The 14,428-nt window shown below is 45.7% G+C and overlaps 1 protein-coding gene and 1 pseudogene across 1 annotated transcript; both read right to left on the bottom strand.

The window, feature by feature from the left end:
* Positions 1-750: 750 nt before the first annotated feature.
* LOC119959811 lies at positions 751-4,330 on the bottom strand (annotated as a pseudogene).
* A 5,560-nt stretch (positions 4,331-9,890) lies between these two features.
* Positions 9,891-12,191, bottom strand: LOC119959809 (gastrula zinc finger protein XlCGF7.1-like). Its single transcript, XM_038787903.1, has 2 exons — positions 11,715-12,191; positions 9,891-10,859 (listed from the first exon to the last, which is right to left on the bottom strand). The coding sequence occupies exon 2, from the start codon at positions 10,530-10,532 to the stop codon at positions 9,891-9,893; it is 642 nt and encodes a 213-aa protein (XP_038643831.1). The 5' UTR covers positions 10,533-10,859; positions 11,715-12,191.
* Between the last annotated feature and the right edge of the window lie 2,237 nt (positions 12,192-14,428).

Here is a 14,428-nt window from a genome sequence, read left to right on the forward strand (position 1 = left end):
TCCAGACTCAAATTCTCCATTTATATTTAATTCAGGCTGTTGTTTCTCAAGTCGATGATCCCGACCACTGTGATCCCACTCCTTTTTTAAAATTGTTTTCTTTTTATTACTTTATCAGAGTTACAATGCCAGATCTCAGAGTGTGGACAGGGGCAAACCCCTAATCCAGCTCCTTGCCTGCTCCAAAAACCAATTCAAATTGAATCCAATTCATGGTCCCCACGAGAGAGACATCCCAGATCCAGGCACTAGAAGAATGAGGGGGGATCTTATTGTAACTTACGTGATACTGTAAGGTCTGGATAGAGTGGATGTGGAGAGGATGTTTCCACTTGTAGGAAAAACTAGAAGCAGAGGACACCATCACAGGCTAAAGGGACGATCCTTTAAAACAGATGAGGAGGAATTTCTTCAGCCAGAGGATAGCGAATCTGTAGAACTCATTGCTGTGGAGGCTGATTCACTGAGTGTCTTTAAGACAGAGATACATAGGTTCTTGATTAATAAGGGGATCAGGGATTATGGGGAGAAGGCAGGAGAATGGGGATGAGAAAAATATCATCCATGATTGAATGGCGGAGCAGATTCGATGGGCCGAGTGGCTCCTATGTCTTATGGGCTTATTACACCCGACTTCACGCTCACCTTAGCCAAAAGGCTGAGAAGCGATGTGATTTCACTCCTAACACCACTTGAAAGATACAGAGTGAGGAATCATAACTTATCCGAAAAGAGGATTGAGCTCAGGAGTGATTTTAAAACAGTTTATTGGGAAGCAACAAACTTGAGTTAAATGGACAGAAATAGTGAACACTTATTTAGGTGAGGACGGTTTCTGGCTCCTGGAGAACAAACAGAAGGATGGTGCCGAGTGAGTGTTGGTGTCCATGGCTGGTGGCTGCCGTCTCCTCTGAATGGTTCACTGGTGTCGGTGTCCATGGCTGGTGGCTGCAGCGTCCTCTGAACGGTTCACTGGTGTGAGTCAGATTTTGGTGTTTGGGTGAAGCCAATCACTTTGAAATCTTGTTCTTGAGAGCCTGGGTTAATTGCTACACACACAGTTGGGTTACGATTGGCTCATAATATCCAATTGTATCAGGGTTAAAAATGTCTTCTTTCTGGGGCTATGCTCAAGACATTGTCCTTGGCTGAGATAACAGGTCTGTCCTGTGTTTGTCAGTCAGCAAGTTGACATAGAAGCTTTCTTCAGAATGCAGAGGGAGAGCTATTTCTAGAATATTCCATAGATTTCTGATGATTTTACATAGTCAATTTCTTACAATCTATTACTTGGATTGAACGTGTCTCCATTCCCGGTCTGAGGGGATTTCTGGACAAGATGGGAGATGGGAAGGATAACATTCTGGACTCTCAATTCTCCACCAATTCCCATTCCCTTTCTGGGCAATAACAGAGGCTTCACTGTGTGTAATGTACAAATCAGTGAGAATTGGCAGCAAGGGCTGATCAGCACTTTCTAATTGGAAATGTTAATCAGTGGAACAAATCAGACACTGAATTGCAGATTTTGTACCAAAGGTCATTTTGTGATTGAAGGAAAAGTCCAGAACCTTGTTGTGAACTAATTTCCAATGAGAGTTTCTGAATTATGGGGAAAGATCACAGATAGCGTTTCCAGAATTCTGCAGCCCCGAGAACACAATCAGCTATAGATCCAGAATAATTAATTCCAGCTCAGTTAAACAGTGGATGAACATTAGCAGAAACAAACCCCATCTGTCAGAACAAATGTTATTCGGGCCTGGTTGTCAGTAACAGCGGCAATAACAGCAGAATCCAATCCCTGAGTCACTTGTGACGTCGCTGGTGTTTCAGCAATTGGGATGAATCAATGAACCCCTTCCCACACTCGGGGCAGGTGAACGGCCTCTCCCCAGTGTGAACCCGTTCATGTCTCAGCAGTTGGGATGAATCAGTGAATCCCTTCCCACACTCGGAGCAGGTGAATGGCCTTTCCCCAGTGTGAACTTGTTCATGTCTCAGCAACTGGCATGAATCAGTGAATCCCTTCCCACACTCGGAGCAGGTGAACGGCCTCTCCCCACTGTGAACCCGCTGGTGTAATGCTAGGTTAGATGACTGAGTGAATCCCCTCCCACACAAAGAGCAGGTGAATGGTCGCTCCCCTCTGTGAATTCGCTGGTGTACGATGAAGCTGCTAGAATGCCTGAAGCTCTTTCCACAGTCAGTGCAGCTGAATGGTTTCTCCCCAGTGTGAACTCGCTGGTGTTTCTGCAGGGTGGATGAAAGCCTAAAGCTCATTCCACAGTCAGTGCAGCTGAATGGTTTCTCCCCAGTGTGAATTCGCTCGTGTGACACTAGGTTGGATGAGTTAATGAATCCCTTCCCACACACAGAGCAGGTGAATGGCCTCTCCCCTGTGTGAACCCGCTTGTGTAATGCTAAGTGTGTTGACCGAGCAAATCCCTTCCCACACACAGAGCAGGTGAATGGCCTCTCCCCAGTATGAACCCGCTGGTGTATTGCTAAGTTTGATGACCGAGTGAATCCCTTCCCACACACGGAGCAGGTGAACGGTCTGTCCCCACTGTGAGTGCGTCAATGAGTTACCAGCTGGGAGGGGAAAGTGAATACCTCCCCACATTTCCACAGTTTCTCCATGGTGCCAGTGTCCTTGTGTCTCTCCACACAGAACAAGTGTACAGTTTCTTCCCAGAGCAATTAAGTTATATTTTTTCAAGCTGTGTAAGTGCTACAGTCAGTTTTCAGGGACACACATTCGGGTGTTAGTGTTTCTCGGTGTTCTTCCAGTCACACTGATATTTTAAATCTTTTTCCAAATGAGAACCTTCCTCTTTCCACATTCAGAAGCTGATGATATTCAGGTCCTGAAGAATAGAGTTATTCTGTTGAATGTTGATCTGATGTTTTGTTTGAGATTTCCGATGGCAAATTCTCCTCACCTTCTAATATCCTGTAAAAGATGTTACAAAAGTCATCACTGTCAGTCCAGGATAGAAATTCTAAACAGACAATTTTAATTTCTCAGGCATATTTTTTCCTCTCTTGTTCCACCAAAGCAGTAAATCCCCGCCCCACACACTCTCCCTCCTCCTTGGGATGAAATCGAAACCCATCTCACCATCGTCTTCGTTTCTTTCCTCAACTCCAAGTTTTCTCCCTCTCTCTCCTCTGCCTGAGTTCAGTTCTCCAAAACACCCTGAAAAAGGAATTTCTGTCAGTCCCAGATAGACATTCAGAAGAGACCAAAATTCTTCTTGGTTTCAGTTTGCTGCGTGCACATCTTTTCCCCTTCTCACCCTGTATAGGAGTTTCCAGAATCCATGTTAGTCAATGGCAGTGGTGGCGTTGTCACTGGACTAATTAACCAGAGACCCAGTTCCAGAACAATGCTCTGTGGGGTTCCCAGGTTCAAATCCTGCCACTTCAGATGGTGAAATTTGAATTCAATAAAAATCTGGAATTAAAAGACTAATGGTGACCATGAAACCACTGATAATTGTTCTAAAAAAAAATCTGGTACACGAATGCCATTTAAGGAAGGAAATCTTCCATCTTTGTCTGGCCTATATGTGACTCCAGACCCACAGCAATATGGTTGACATAGAACATAGAACAGTACAGCACAGAACAGGCCCTTCGGCCCTCTATGTTGTGCCGAGCAATGATCACCCTACTCAAACCCACGTATCCACCCTATACCCATAACCCAACAACCCCCCCCCCTTAACCTTACTTTTTAGGACACTACGGGCAATTTAGCATGGCCAGTCCACCTAACCCGCACATCTTTGGACTGTGGGAGGAAACCGGAGCACCCGGAGGAAACCCACGCACACACGGGGAGGACGTGCAGACTCCGCACAGACAGTGACCCAGCCGGGAATCGAACCTGGGACCCTGGAGCTGTGAAGCATTCATGCTAACCACCATGCTACCCCTTTAAATGCCCCCCCCCAAAGGCAATTAGGGACGGGCAATAAATGCTGGCACAGACTGCGACGTCCACATGCCATCAACAAATTTAAAATATGTCCAGGAATCAATTCACAAATTTCTCTCTTTCTGATTTCTGAGCCTTAATGGTGACGCATGCGCCCTCATGTACATCGTTCAATAGAAAGATGGCGAATGCGCATGCGCCTTTCTGATGGCCCCCAGACAATGGCAGCCGTTACCTGGGATACTCAGCAGGAAAGGTCGCTCAGCCGCAAGCACGGGTCTACTAACTGTTTATTCTGGCTTTCAATCTTCCACGAAGCGGTTATGAATTCTCTCAGATTATTCTGCAGACTTCATTCCTCCCACTTACTCAGCGGCGGCATTATCCAAAGCGCTGGCGATCATCTCCCATCCACTCTGTCCAGTTCCAGCATCAGCACTGCGCATGCTCGTCACAGCTGCGCGCTGCATGGAAGTCCCCACGAAGAGGTGCAGGGGGCGGGGCAACTATGGGGCGGGGCCGCTGTCTGCGGGGGGCGGGGCTCCTGGCTCCGAGTGGCGACGCCACTGTCTCAGAGGGGCGGGGCTCCTATCTCCGAGTACCGGGCCTGCGCTCTGCAAGCCGCAGACGTCACCGCGGAACAGGGTGATTCCTATTGGCTGATTCAGGAAGGTTACATTCTGACGCCACAATATGGAAATTGTATCGGAGGAAATCCATTCTTGCCCCTTTTCCAAGTCACAGCAGCAGCTTAAAGTAAAACAGGTTTATTTCAAATCAGAAGCTTTTGAAGGAGCAGCGCTCTGAAAGCTTGTGAGTTAAAATAAACCTGTTGGACTGTTGTGAGACTTTTGACTTTGCCCACCCCAGTCCAGCAGAGGGATCTCCATATCATTTCTTTTCTCGTTCTGGGATAAATTTGTGACTTACAGGAACGGAAGGGAAAGGAAGTGAATCCAGGGAGGGTGCAGACTCTGGAAAGGTTGGACAAGGGCTCTCCCTCTCTCTTAAAGACAATGCCATTCAAGATTCTCTTCAGGTTAACGTGCAGGTTCAACGGGCAGTTAGGAAGGCAAATGCAATGTTAGCATTCATGTCGAGAGGGCCAGAATACAAGAGCAAGGATGTACTTCTGAGGCTGTACAAGGCTCTGGTCAGACAACATTTGGAATTTTGGACCCCGTATCGAAGGAACAATGTGCTGGCCTTGGGAAAGGGTCCACAGGAGGTTCACAAGAATGATCCCTGGAATGAAGAACTTGAGGACACTGGGTCTGTACTGGTTGGGAGTTCAGAAGGTTCAGGGGGGATCTTATTGAAACTTACAGGATATTGTGAGGCCTGGATAGAGTGGATGTGGAGAGGATGTTTCCACTTGTTGGAAAACTGGAACCAGAGGACACAATCTCAGACTAAAGGGACAATTCTTTAAAACAGAGATAGAACATAGAACATAGAACAGTACAGCACAGAACAGGCTCTTCGGCCCTCGATGTTGTGCCGAACAATGATCACCCCACTTAAACCCACGTAACCCGTATACCCATAACCCAACAATCCCCCCATTAACCTTACACTACGGGCAATTTAGCATGGCCAATCCACCTAACCCGCACATCTTTGGACTGTGGGAGGAAACCGGAGCACCCGGAGGAAACCCACGCACACACGGGGAGGACGTGCAGACTCCACACAGACAGTGACCCAGCCGGGAATCGAACCTGGGACCCTGGAGCTGTGAAGCATTGATGCTAACCACCATGCTACCGTGAGGCCCCTCACGGTTGAATTTGAATGAGGTTGAATTTCTTCAGCCCGAGGGTGGTGAATCTGTGGCACTCTTTGCCGCAGAAGGCTGTGGAGGCCAAATCACTGAGTGTCTTTAAGACAGAGATAGATAGGATTCTTGATTAATAAGGGGATCAGTGGTTATGGGCAGAAGGGAGAAGATGGGGCGAGTGGCCTAATTCTGCTCCTATATCTTATGGTGTTAGATCCTGAGTTTTTATTTTCTACAATAGGGGCTGTTTAGCACAGGGCTAAATCACTGGCGTTGAAAGCAGACCAAGCAGGCCAGCAGCACGGTCCAATTTGCGTAACAGCCTCCCTGAACAGGTGCCGGAATATTGCGACTAGGGGCTTTTCACAGTAACTTCATTTGAAGCCTATTTGTGACAATAAGTGATTTTCATTTCATTTCATTTTGTCAAATGCCTTCTGGAAATCTAAGGACAGTGCATTCACCTGTTCCCTTTTAGCCACAGTACATGTGACTCCATCAAATAACTGATAAATTGGTTAAACATGATTTGCCTTTCACAAAACCATGTAGACTCTGCCTGATTACCTTCAATTTTTCTAACATGTTCCCTATGACAGATGTTTAGTTAACTGGCCTGTTGTTTCCAGCTATCTGCCCCCCCCCCCCTTTTACTTTTTTTATTTTCCAATTTAATGGATTCATCCCTATATCGAGCAAATTTTGAAAAATGAAACGGGTGCATCAACTCTCTCATTACCTGCTTCTTTCAAGATCTTATGGTGAAGTCGACCCGAATCCGGGGTTTTGTCGGCCTGCAGACTCAAACATTGCTCATTAACACTTCCCTGGTGATTGTAATTTTTCTGAGTTCCTCTGTCCCTTGCATTTGCTGATTTACAGATATTTCTGAAATGTTACTTGATTCCTCTACAGTGAAGACTGATGCAAATACCTGTTCAATTCAGCCCCACCTCAACCCATTTGTTTTCATTTCATTTTAACTGTCTTTTACCATTTCTTTCTTTCCTGCACCTTTCTCCTCTTTGCTTCCCCCTTCCCCTCCCCCCACACCTACAGATCATCCTCTGATGTTAGTTTCCCTGCTGTTTGACCTTTCACATCTTTTGTCCTCTCTGGGGACTGCCATTAGCACTCTTTCTCATTGGTATCTGTGGCCATTAGCACCCGGTTTCCCTGGGTTTCTGTGGCTATGACTTCAATTCTCACTCCACAGTCTAAATATTTCCCACTCTGTCTGTTAGCTTTGACAAAGAGTCATCGGACTCCCTACAGATGCTGCCAGAATTGCTGCGATTTTCCAGCATTTTCCCTTTTGTTTCAGATTCCAGCATCCGCAGTAATTTGCTTTTACCTGTTCAATTCATTTGTCATAACCTTACCTTCCATTGTTAATTTCCCAGATTGCTTGCGAGAGCATCAACACTCACTTGAAGAAAGAAGGAAGAAAGAAGAATTGAATTATTTTGTTGAATTGTCAATTCAACTGTCAATTGTCAATTGTCAATTGAATTATTGAATTGAAGGGGGCAGCAGGGTAGCATGGTGGTTAGCATAAATGCTTCACAGCTCCAGGGTCCCAGGTTCGATTCCCGGCTGGGTCACTGTCTGTGTGGAGTCTGCACGTCCTCCCCCTGTGTGCGTGGGTTTCCTCCGGGTGCTCCGGTTTCCTCCCACAGTCCAAAGATGTGCGGGTTAGGTGGATTGGCCATGCTAAATTGCCCGTAGTGTCCTAATAAAAAGTAAGGTTAAGGGGGGGTTGTTGGGTTACGGGTATAGGGTGGATACGTGGGTTTGAGTAGGGTGATCATGGCTCGGCACAACATTGAGGGCCGAAGGGCCTGTTCTGTGCTGTACTGTTCTATGTTCTATGTTCTATTTACTATCACAAATATCTATTGAAACTCTATCTGTCTTTATATTTCTAGCCAGCTTTCTCTGGTACTCTAATTATTTCCTCCTTATTAATATTTTTGTGTTTATATTTGATGCTTTATATTCTGCCCAATGTTCTGACCTGCTATCTGCCTTTGCGCTGTTGCATGCTTTGTAAAAAAACATTGATATGTCTTTAACTTTTTTAGTTAAAGACAGATGCTGTGTCCTCCCCTTGGAATTTTCCATTCTCATGAGAATGTATCTATTCTGTTTATACTGAAATATCTCTTTCAATGTCTGCTACTAAATCTCTATTGACCTGACACACAAGCTCATTTTTTTTTTAATTTTAGAGTACCGAATTCATTTTTTCCAATTAAGGGGCAATATAGCATGGCCAATCCACCTAGCCTGCACATTTATGGGTTGTGGGGGTGAAACCCACGCAAACACGGGGAGAATGTGCAAACTCCACACAGACAGCGACCCAGAGCCGGGATCGAACCTGGGATCTCAGTGCCGTGAGGCTGCAGTGCTAACCCACTGTGCCACCGTGCTGCCCCACAAGCTCATTTTAAAGTTCATTTTAGCTAGCTCTGCTTTGATGCCCTCATAATTGCTCTTATTTAAGCTTAACTTACTCGTCTTGGGCTCAATCTTCTTCCCCACAAACTGCATGTCAAATTCAGTCATATTATGATCACTGTTACCTGGGGATGCCTTCACCATGAGGTTATCAATTAATCTTTGTTGCACAATACCCAGCCTGGTGTTACCTGACCTCTGGTTGGCTCCAAAATGTGCTGATTGTAGAAACTATCACAAGAACATTGTGAACTCCTCACCTATGCTACCTTCGACCATCTGATTTTTCCAGTTTATAAGTGTACTAAAATCCCCCTTGATATCGCTGTACCTTTTCTGACAGACTCCCATTATCTCTTCCTTAACACTCTGTCCTACTGTGTCGTTACAATTAGGAGGCCTGCACACCACTCCCAGAAGTGAATTCTTGCCTTAACCATTTTTCATCTCAAACCAAACCACTCCTACATCCTGGTTTTCTGAGCTTAGATCATCCCTGTCTAATGTGCCAACAGTATCGATAATTAACAGAGCTGCTCTTCCAAAGTTTCCGAGTTTTCTGTCCTTCCTAAATTTTACATACACTACAATATTCAGCTCACCACCACCTTTTGAAGGGAAATGGGTGATGGACAATAAATGTTGGACTGGCCAGCGACACCCACATGCCACGAATGAATATAAAACAATTCAGGCCCCAATCTATTTCTCTGAATGGCCATCAGATCATACTTACTTATTTCTATAGGTGCTGCCAATTCATCAGTTTTGTTTCAAATGCTACTTGTGTTTTGCTGCAGAGCCTTTGGTTTTGTTCTTTTATTATTTTTGTAACGTTTATCTGATGTAATTTTAAATGTGTTCTCTCCGTCTCTTCCTGCCACAGTCTGTTTATCATTTCCCATATTCTTACCTTTCTCTCTGGTCTTACTCTTTACTTTACCATATCATACAGAACAAATCAGAAAAGACACAACAATGGAACAATCGGTAACAGTTCATCAATCAGTCTCCTCCTATCTGAAAATGAAAATTGCTTATTGTCACAAGTAGGCTTCAAATTAAGTTACTGTGAAAAACCCCTAGTCGCCACATTCTGGCGCCTGTTCGGGGAGGCTGGTACAGGAATTGAACCGTGCTGCTGGCCTGCCTTGATCTGCTTTCAAAGCCAGCGATGTAGCCCTGTGCTAAACCAGCCCCGATCTTAGAGAAATCAAGGACTGGAACACTGTTGTTAACACAAGGCTAATTTTATTAATCTATATCCAGAATATTAAACTTCAGCTGAGTCACAGGAATGATTAACATCAACTGAAACAAACTCCAACTGTTAGAATGAACACGGCTCAGTCCTGGATGTGATTAACAGCAGCAATAACAGAATCCAACCTCTTGTGAACTCGCTGGTGTTTCTGCAGGGTGAATGAATGAGTGAATCCTTTCCCACACACAGAGCAGATGAATAATATCTCCCTGGTGTGAATGCGCTGGTGTTTCTGCCGGAGGGAATGCTGAGTGAATCGCTTCCCACACACGGAGCAGCTGAACGGCCTCTCTCCAGTGTGACTGCGCTGGTGAATCAGCAGATCCATTTTGCCTTTAAAGCTCTTCTCACAGGCGGAACATTTAAAAGGTCTCATGTCAGAGTGAACACGTTGGTGTGAGGCGAGTTGGGCAGACTGAGTGAATCCCTTCCCACATTCAGAGCAGATGAACTGTCTCACCCCAGTGTGAATGCGCTGGTGTCTCAGCAGGGTGGATGACTGAGCGAATCCCTTCCCAAACAACAGAGCAGGTGAATGGTCTCTCCCCAGTGTGAACCCGCTGATGGTCCAAAAGTTTGCATAACTGAGCGAATGTCACCCCACACTCAGGACAGGTGAATGGTTTCTCTCCAGTGTGAATTCTCTGGTGTGTCAGAAGGTTGGATAACTGAGCGAATCCCTTCCCACATTCAGTGCACGTGAGTGGTTTCTCCCCGCTGTGCATTCGCTGGTGTGTCAAAAGGCTGGATAACTGAGCGAATCTCTTCCCACATTCAGAACAAGTGAACGGCCTCTCCCCAGTGTGAACACGCTGGTGTGTCAGAGGATTAAATTTGTTTTTAAAGCTCTTCTCACAATCGGAACATTTAAAAGGTCTCATGTCAGAGTGAACAAGTTGGTGTGCAGTCAGATGTGTTAGTCGAGTGAATCCCTTTCCACACTCGGAACAGGTGAATGGTCTCTCCCCGGTGTGACTGCAGTGATGAGTTTCCAGCTCAGAAGGGTAACTGAATCCCTTCCCACATTCCCCACATTTCCACGGTTTCTCAATGGTGCCGGCACCCTTGTGTCTCTCCATTTTGGACGATCAGTTGAAGCTTCTTCCACACACAGAACATGTGTACAGCTTCTCCTCGCTGTGAATGGTGTGGTGTTTTCAAGGCTGTGTAACTGGTTGAAGCTCTTTCCACAGTCAGTTCACTGGAGCACTCTCACTTGGGTGTGTGTGTGTCTTTGTGCTTTTCCAGTCACACTTAAGTTTGAAATCTTTTCCCACAGACAGAACAAACATTTCTCCTTCCACATTCAAAAGTTCATGACATTCAGATCCTCATCAAAGTGACTGTCAGATCTTGATTTGTTGCTTGATTTGAATTTCCAGTCTGTCGATCCATTCCTTGTAACCCTGTAAAATCAGTTTACAGGTCAGAAATTCAGAACAGATAATTCTAGTTTCTGGGGAATAATTGTTTCTCTCGTTTCCTAAAGCTGCAAATCCCAGTCCCACACTTTCCCCTTCCCACACACTCACCACAATGGTTTCCAGGTCATTAATACTGAGTGCAGCTTTGAATTCCAGATTATCCCTTGAATTTAAATTCTACCATCTGCATTAACAAATCCATCTGTGTGAGTGCAGGATAGAAATCCCCCCCCCCCCATTCTCCCCTCCTGCTCCAGGATCAGTAAAGTGAGTTAAAGATAATTTCTCCTGAACAAATCCATTGCTGCATTTCCTTCCTGAAGCCACATTTGTCCACTGGGGCCTGGTACCGGGTGAAAGCGGCAGCTGCCGTTGTGTTGGGTGTTGAGGCGGTGCGGCTAGTTTGTTATTGGGGGTGTTGAGGCCCCCACTGGGTGTGTGAAGCCTCCCCTCCCACCCACTGCCCCTAACGCCTCCTCCGCTTATCCGCCTCCTTCCCGCCTGAAGATGAGACAAACAAGCGTCTGTCCCTAGACCTGAGCCGCACTGCGCATGCCCCACATCACAATGCCTGGGGAGTGATTGACAGCAGCTCCAGACCAATAGTAGGAGGGAGTGGGGCTGGAGGACCTAGAGGGGAGGTTGGTCCTCCAACCAATCGGAGTGAGTGAGGGTGGGTGGGACTTCGACTGAAGCATGCGCAGTGTGGGTAATGGCGACGGACAGAAGCTGTTATTTCGGATTCACAAAGGGTAAGAGGAATATTGTGGAACGCGGGAGCGGTGGACCTGGCTGGTGGGTGGAGACGTTTTCTAAACATGTTGTGAAAGTCCATACCCGGAAAAATCACTTTCTAGTTCCCCCATTTCACGGAGCGGGGCCGCGAGGGTCCAGTGAACGGTTCGGTGTAACGACCGCCATCTTTACTCGGGACAATGAGCAACAGAGCGCATGTGCGGCCGCCATGTTTGTTGGGGGCAACATTTTCAATGACTGGGAGAAGCTTGTTCCACATTGTTCAGAATGGAGACAGACTGGCCAGCAAACTGCATTAACCTTTGTCCTGGGTACTTGACCTCCCATTACCCCGGTTTGCACAGACGCAGATATCTAATTGTTGATCAGAGTAGCAACAGAGAAGTAAAGAAACAAGCAAATTGTGCCCCATGGATCCCACTAACTCAATGGATATCTGACCCCATGTGCGGCTCTGTTCAGTCACGCAGAGACCCATGTCAGGAGAACTTTAGCAGTCTTGCCTATGGCGCTGAGGATCTGTATCGATGCCGGCCCCAGGTCACTGTGGAGTTGCACATTCTTACCGTGTCTGTGTGGGTCTCGCCTCCACAACCCAAAGATGTTCAGGGTAGGTGGATTAGAACATAGAACGATACAGCGCAGTACAGGCCCTTCGGCCCACGATGTTGCACCAACATGGGAAGTCAAAAACTAAAGGCCATCTAACCTACACTATGCCATTATCATCCATGTGCTTATCCAATAAACTTTTATTGGATTGGTCACGCTAAATTTCCCAGGCTACATTGCCCCAGAATTGGAAAAAAAATTGGGCACTCTAAATTTATTTTTTTCAAAAGAAAATCTTTTCCTACAGACAGAACAGACAAACATTTCTTCTTCCACATTCACAGGCCAATGATATTCAGGTCCTGATGAATGGAGTGACTGTTAAATCTTGATGTGAAGTTTGATTTGAGTTTCCATCTGTAAATCCTCCCCTTGTAACATCCTGTAAAATAAATTTATAAAACTCATCACTAGGGGCAGGTACTGTGGCTCAGTCGTTAGCCGAGGACCCGGGTTCGATCCCGGCCCCGGGTCACTGTCTGTATGGAGTTTGCACATAATCCCCGTGTCTGTGTGGGACTCAGCCCCAGAATCCAAAAAGATGCGCAGGGTCGGTGAATTGGCCTCGCTAAAATTACGCTTCAATTGGGAGAAAGAGAATTGGGTAATCTAAAAAAAAAAGGAAAAATTAAAAATAAGCAAAAGCCATAACTGCCAATCCAGGATAGAAATTCTGAACCGAGAATTCTAGTTTCTCCGGAACATTTTTCCCTGTCCCACACACTCCCTCCTCCCTGGGCTGAAATCCAAACCCATCTCACCATCTCTTTCATCCACTCCCAGTCTGCCTGGGTTCAGTTCTCCAGCTCCTGCCTGCAGACTGACAATAAAACCAATGGGTCTTATTGGGGGCTTGGGGCCTCCAGCGGGTGTTTGTGAATCCTCCCCGCCCACCTGCCAGGGTTTCCTTCTTTACCAGAGATCAGAGTCCTCATTGATGATTTTAGCCCAAACTAGAACCACATTAATTGGAAAACAAATATTTTCATGTAGGTTAGGAGCTCCACAAAGTGTTTCCAACCCCTCCGACCCATCTCCTGAACAGGTTGACACATTTATTTGTCTGACTAAAAGAATGATCTTTGATCGCACCGTGGTTAGCACTGCTGCCTCATGGTACCAAGGACCCGTGTTCGATCCCATTTCTGGGTTACTGTCTGTGTGGAGTTTGCACATTCTCCCCATGTCTGTGTGCGTCTCACATCCACAACCCAAAGATGTGCAGGGTAGGTGGTTTGGCCACGCTAAATTGCACCTTAATGGAAAAAAATAATTGGTCACTCGAAATTTATTTAAAAAAAGGATTGTCTCTTTCCTAATGTTCACAATTAAAGGGATGGGTTCCCCAGCAGATGGCTGACATTTCAGGGGAAAGTAAATTGATAATGGACAGAGATATGTCTCGTGTTGTTATATGGTACAGATTAGATATATTATTTATCGTTCTGTAATAAAGTAAACATATTATTATTTCTCTTCTTGTAATATAAGAATATAGCTACGTTGTCGATTTCCAGTCATCTCTTCCCTCAGAGGGTTGTTAGTCTTTGGATTTCTCTTCCACAGGGACCAGTTGTATCTGGGGGCCATTGAATATATTGAAGCACAAGTTGGACAGATATTTTATTGACATTGGAGTTCAGGGTTATGGGGAACAGGTAGGAAAATAGTGAAAGCTGAGATTATGGATTTCTTCACTCGAGGATGTGGTGAAGCTTTTGAATTCTCTATCCCAGAAGAATGTGGAGCCTCAGTCATCAGGTATGTTCAAGACAAATATTGACAGGTTTCTAGATATTGAAGATATCGAGGGATATGGGGATCGTGTGGGAAAATGGTGCTGAGGTAGATCGGCCAAGGATCTCATTGAATGGTTGAACAGACTCGGTGGGCCGAATGGCCTACTCTTGCTCCTATTCTAATCTCTGTGTCCTGGTCAGGAAGCAGTGAGCTGAGCTTGGATCTGTCAATCAACATGAATCCGCACCTTCAGGAGAATTGGGAGGGTGAATATTAGATACAGCAGAGTGAGAATGGAGGGAGATTGTGGAGATTTACAGTTTTTAGAGAACGAGAGAAAATTATGTTCCATAAGAACTAGAATTGTCCTGAATTTTAATAACAATGATCTTGATTGGGTTAGGTGGATTGGCCATGCTAAATTGCCCGTAGTGTCCTAATAA

This window comes from Scyliorhinus canicula, unplaced genomic scaffold, assembly GCF_902713615.1.
Source record: "Scyliorhinus canicula unplaced genomic scaffold, sScyCan1.1, whole genome shotgun sequence".
NCBI classification, from domain to species: domain Eukaryota; kingdom Metazoa; phylum Chordata; class Chondrichthyes; order Carcharhiniformes; family Scyliorhinidae; genus Scyliorhinus; species Scyliorhinus canicula.

Bases quoted from the DNA above. Each gene is read 5' to 3' on its own strand.
- LOC119959809 (XM_038787903.1), bottom strand. From the start codon at position 10,532: ATGGAGAGACACAAGGGTGCCGGCACCATTGAGAAACCGTGGAAATGT.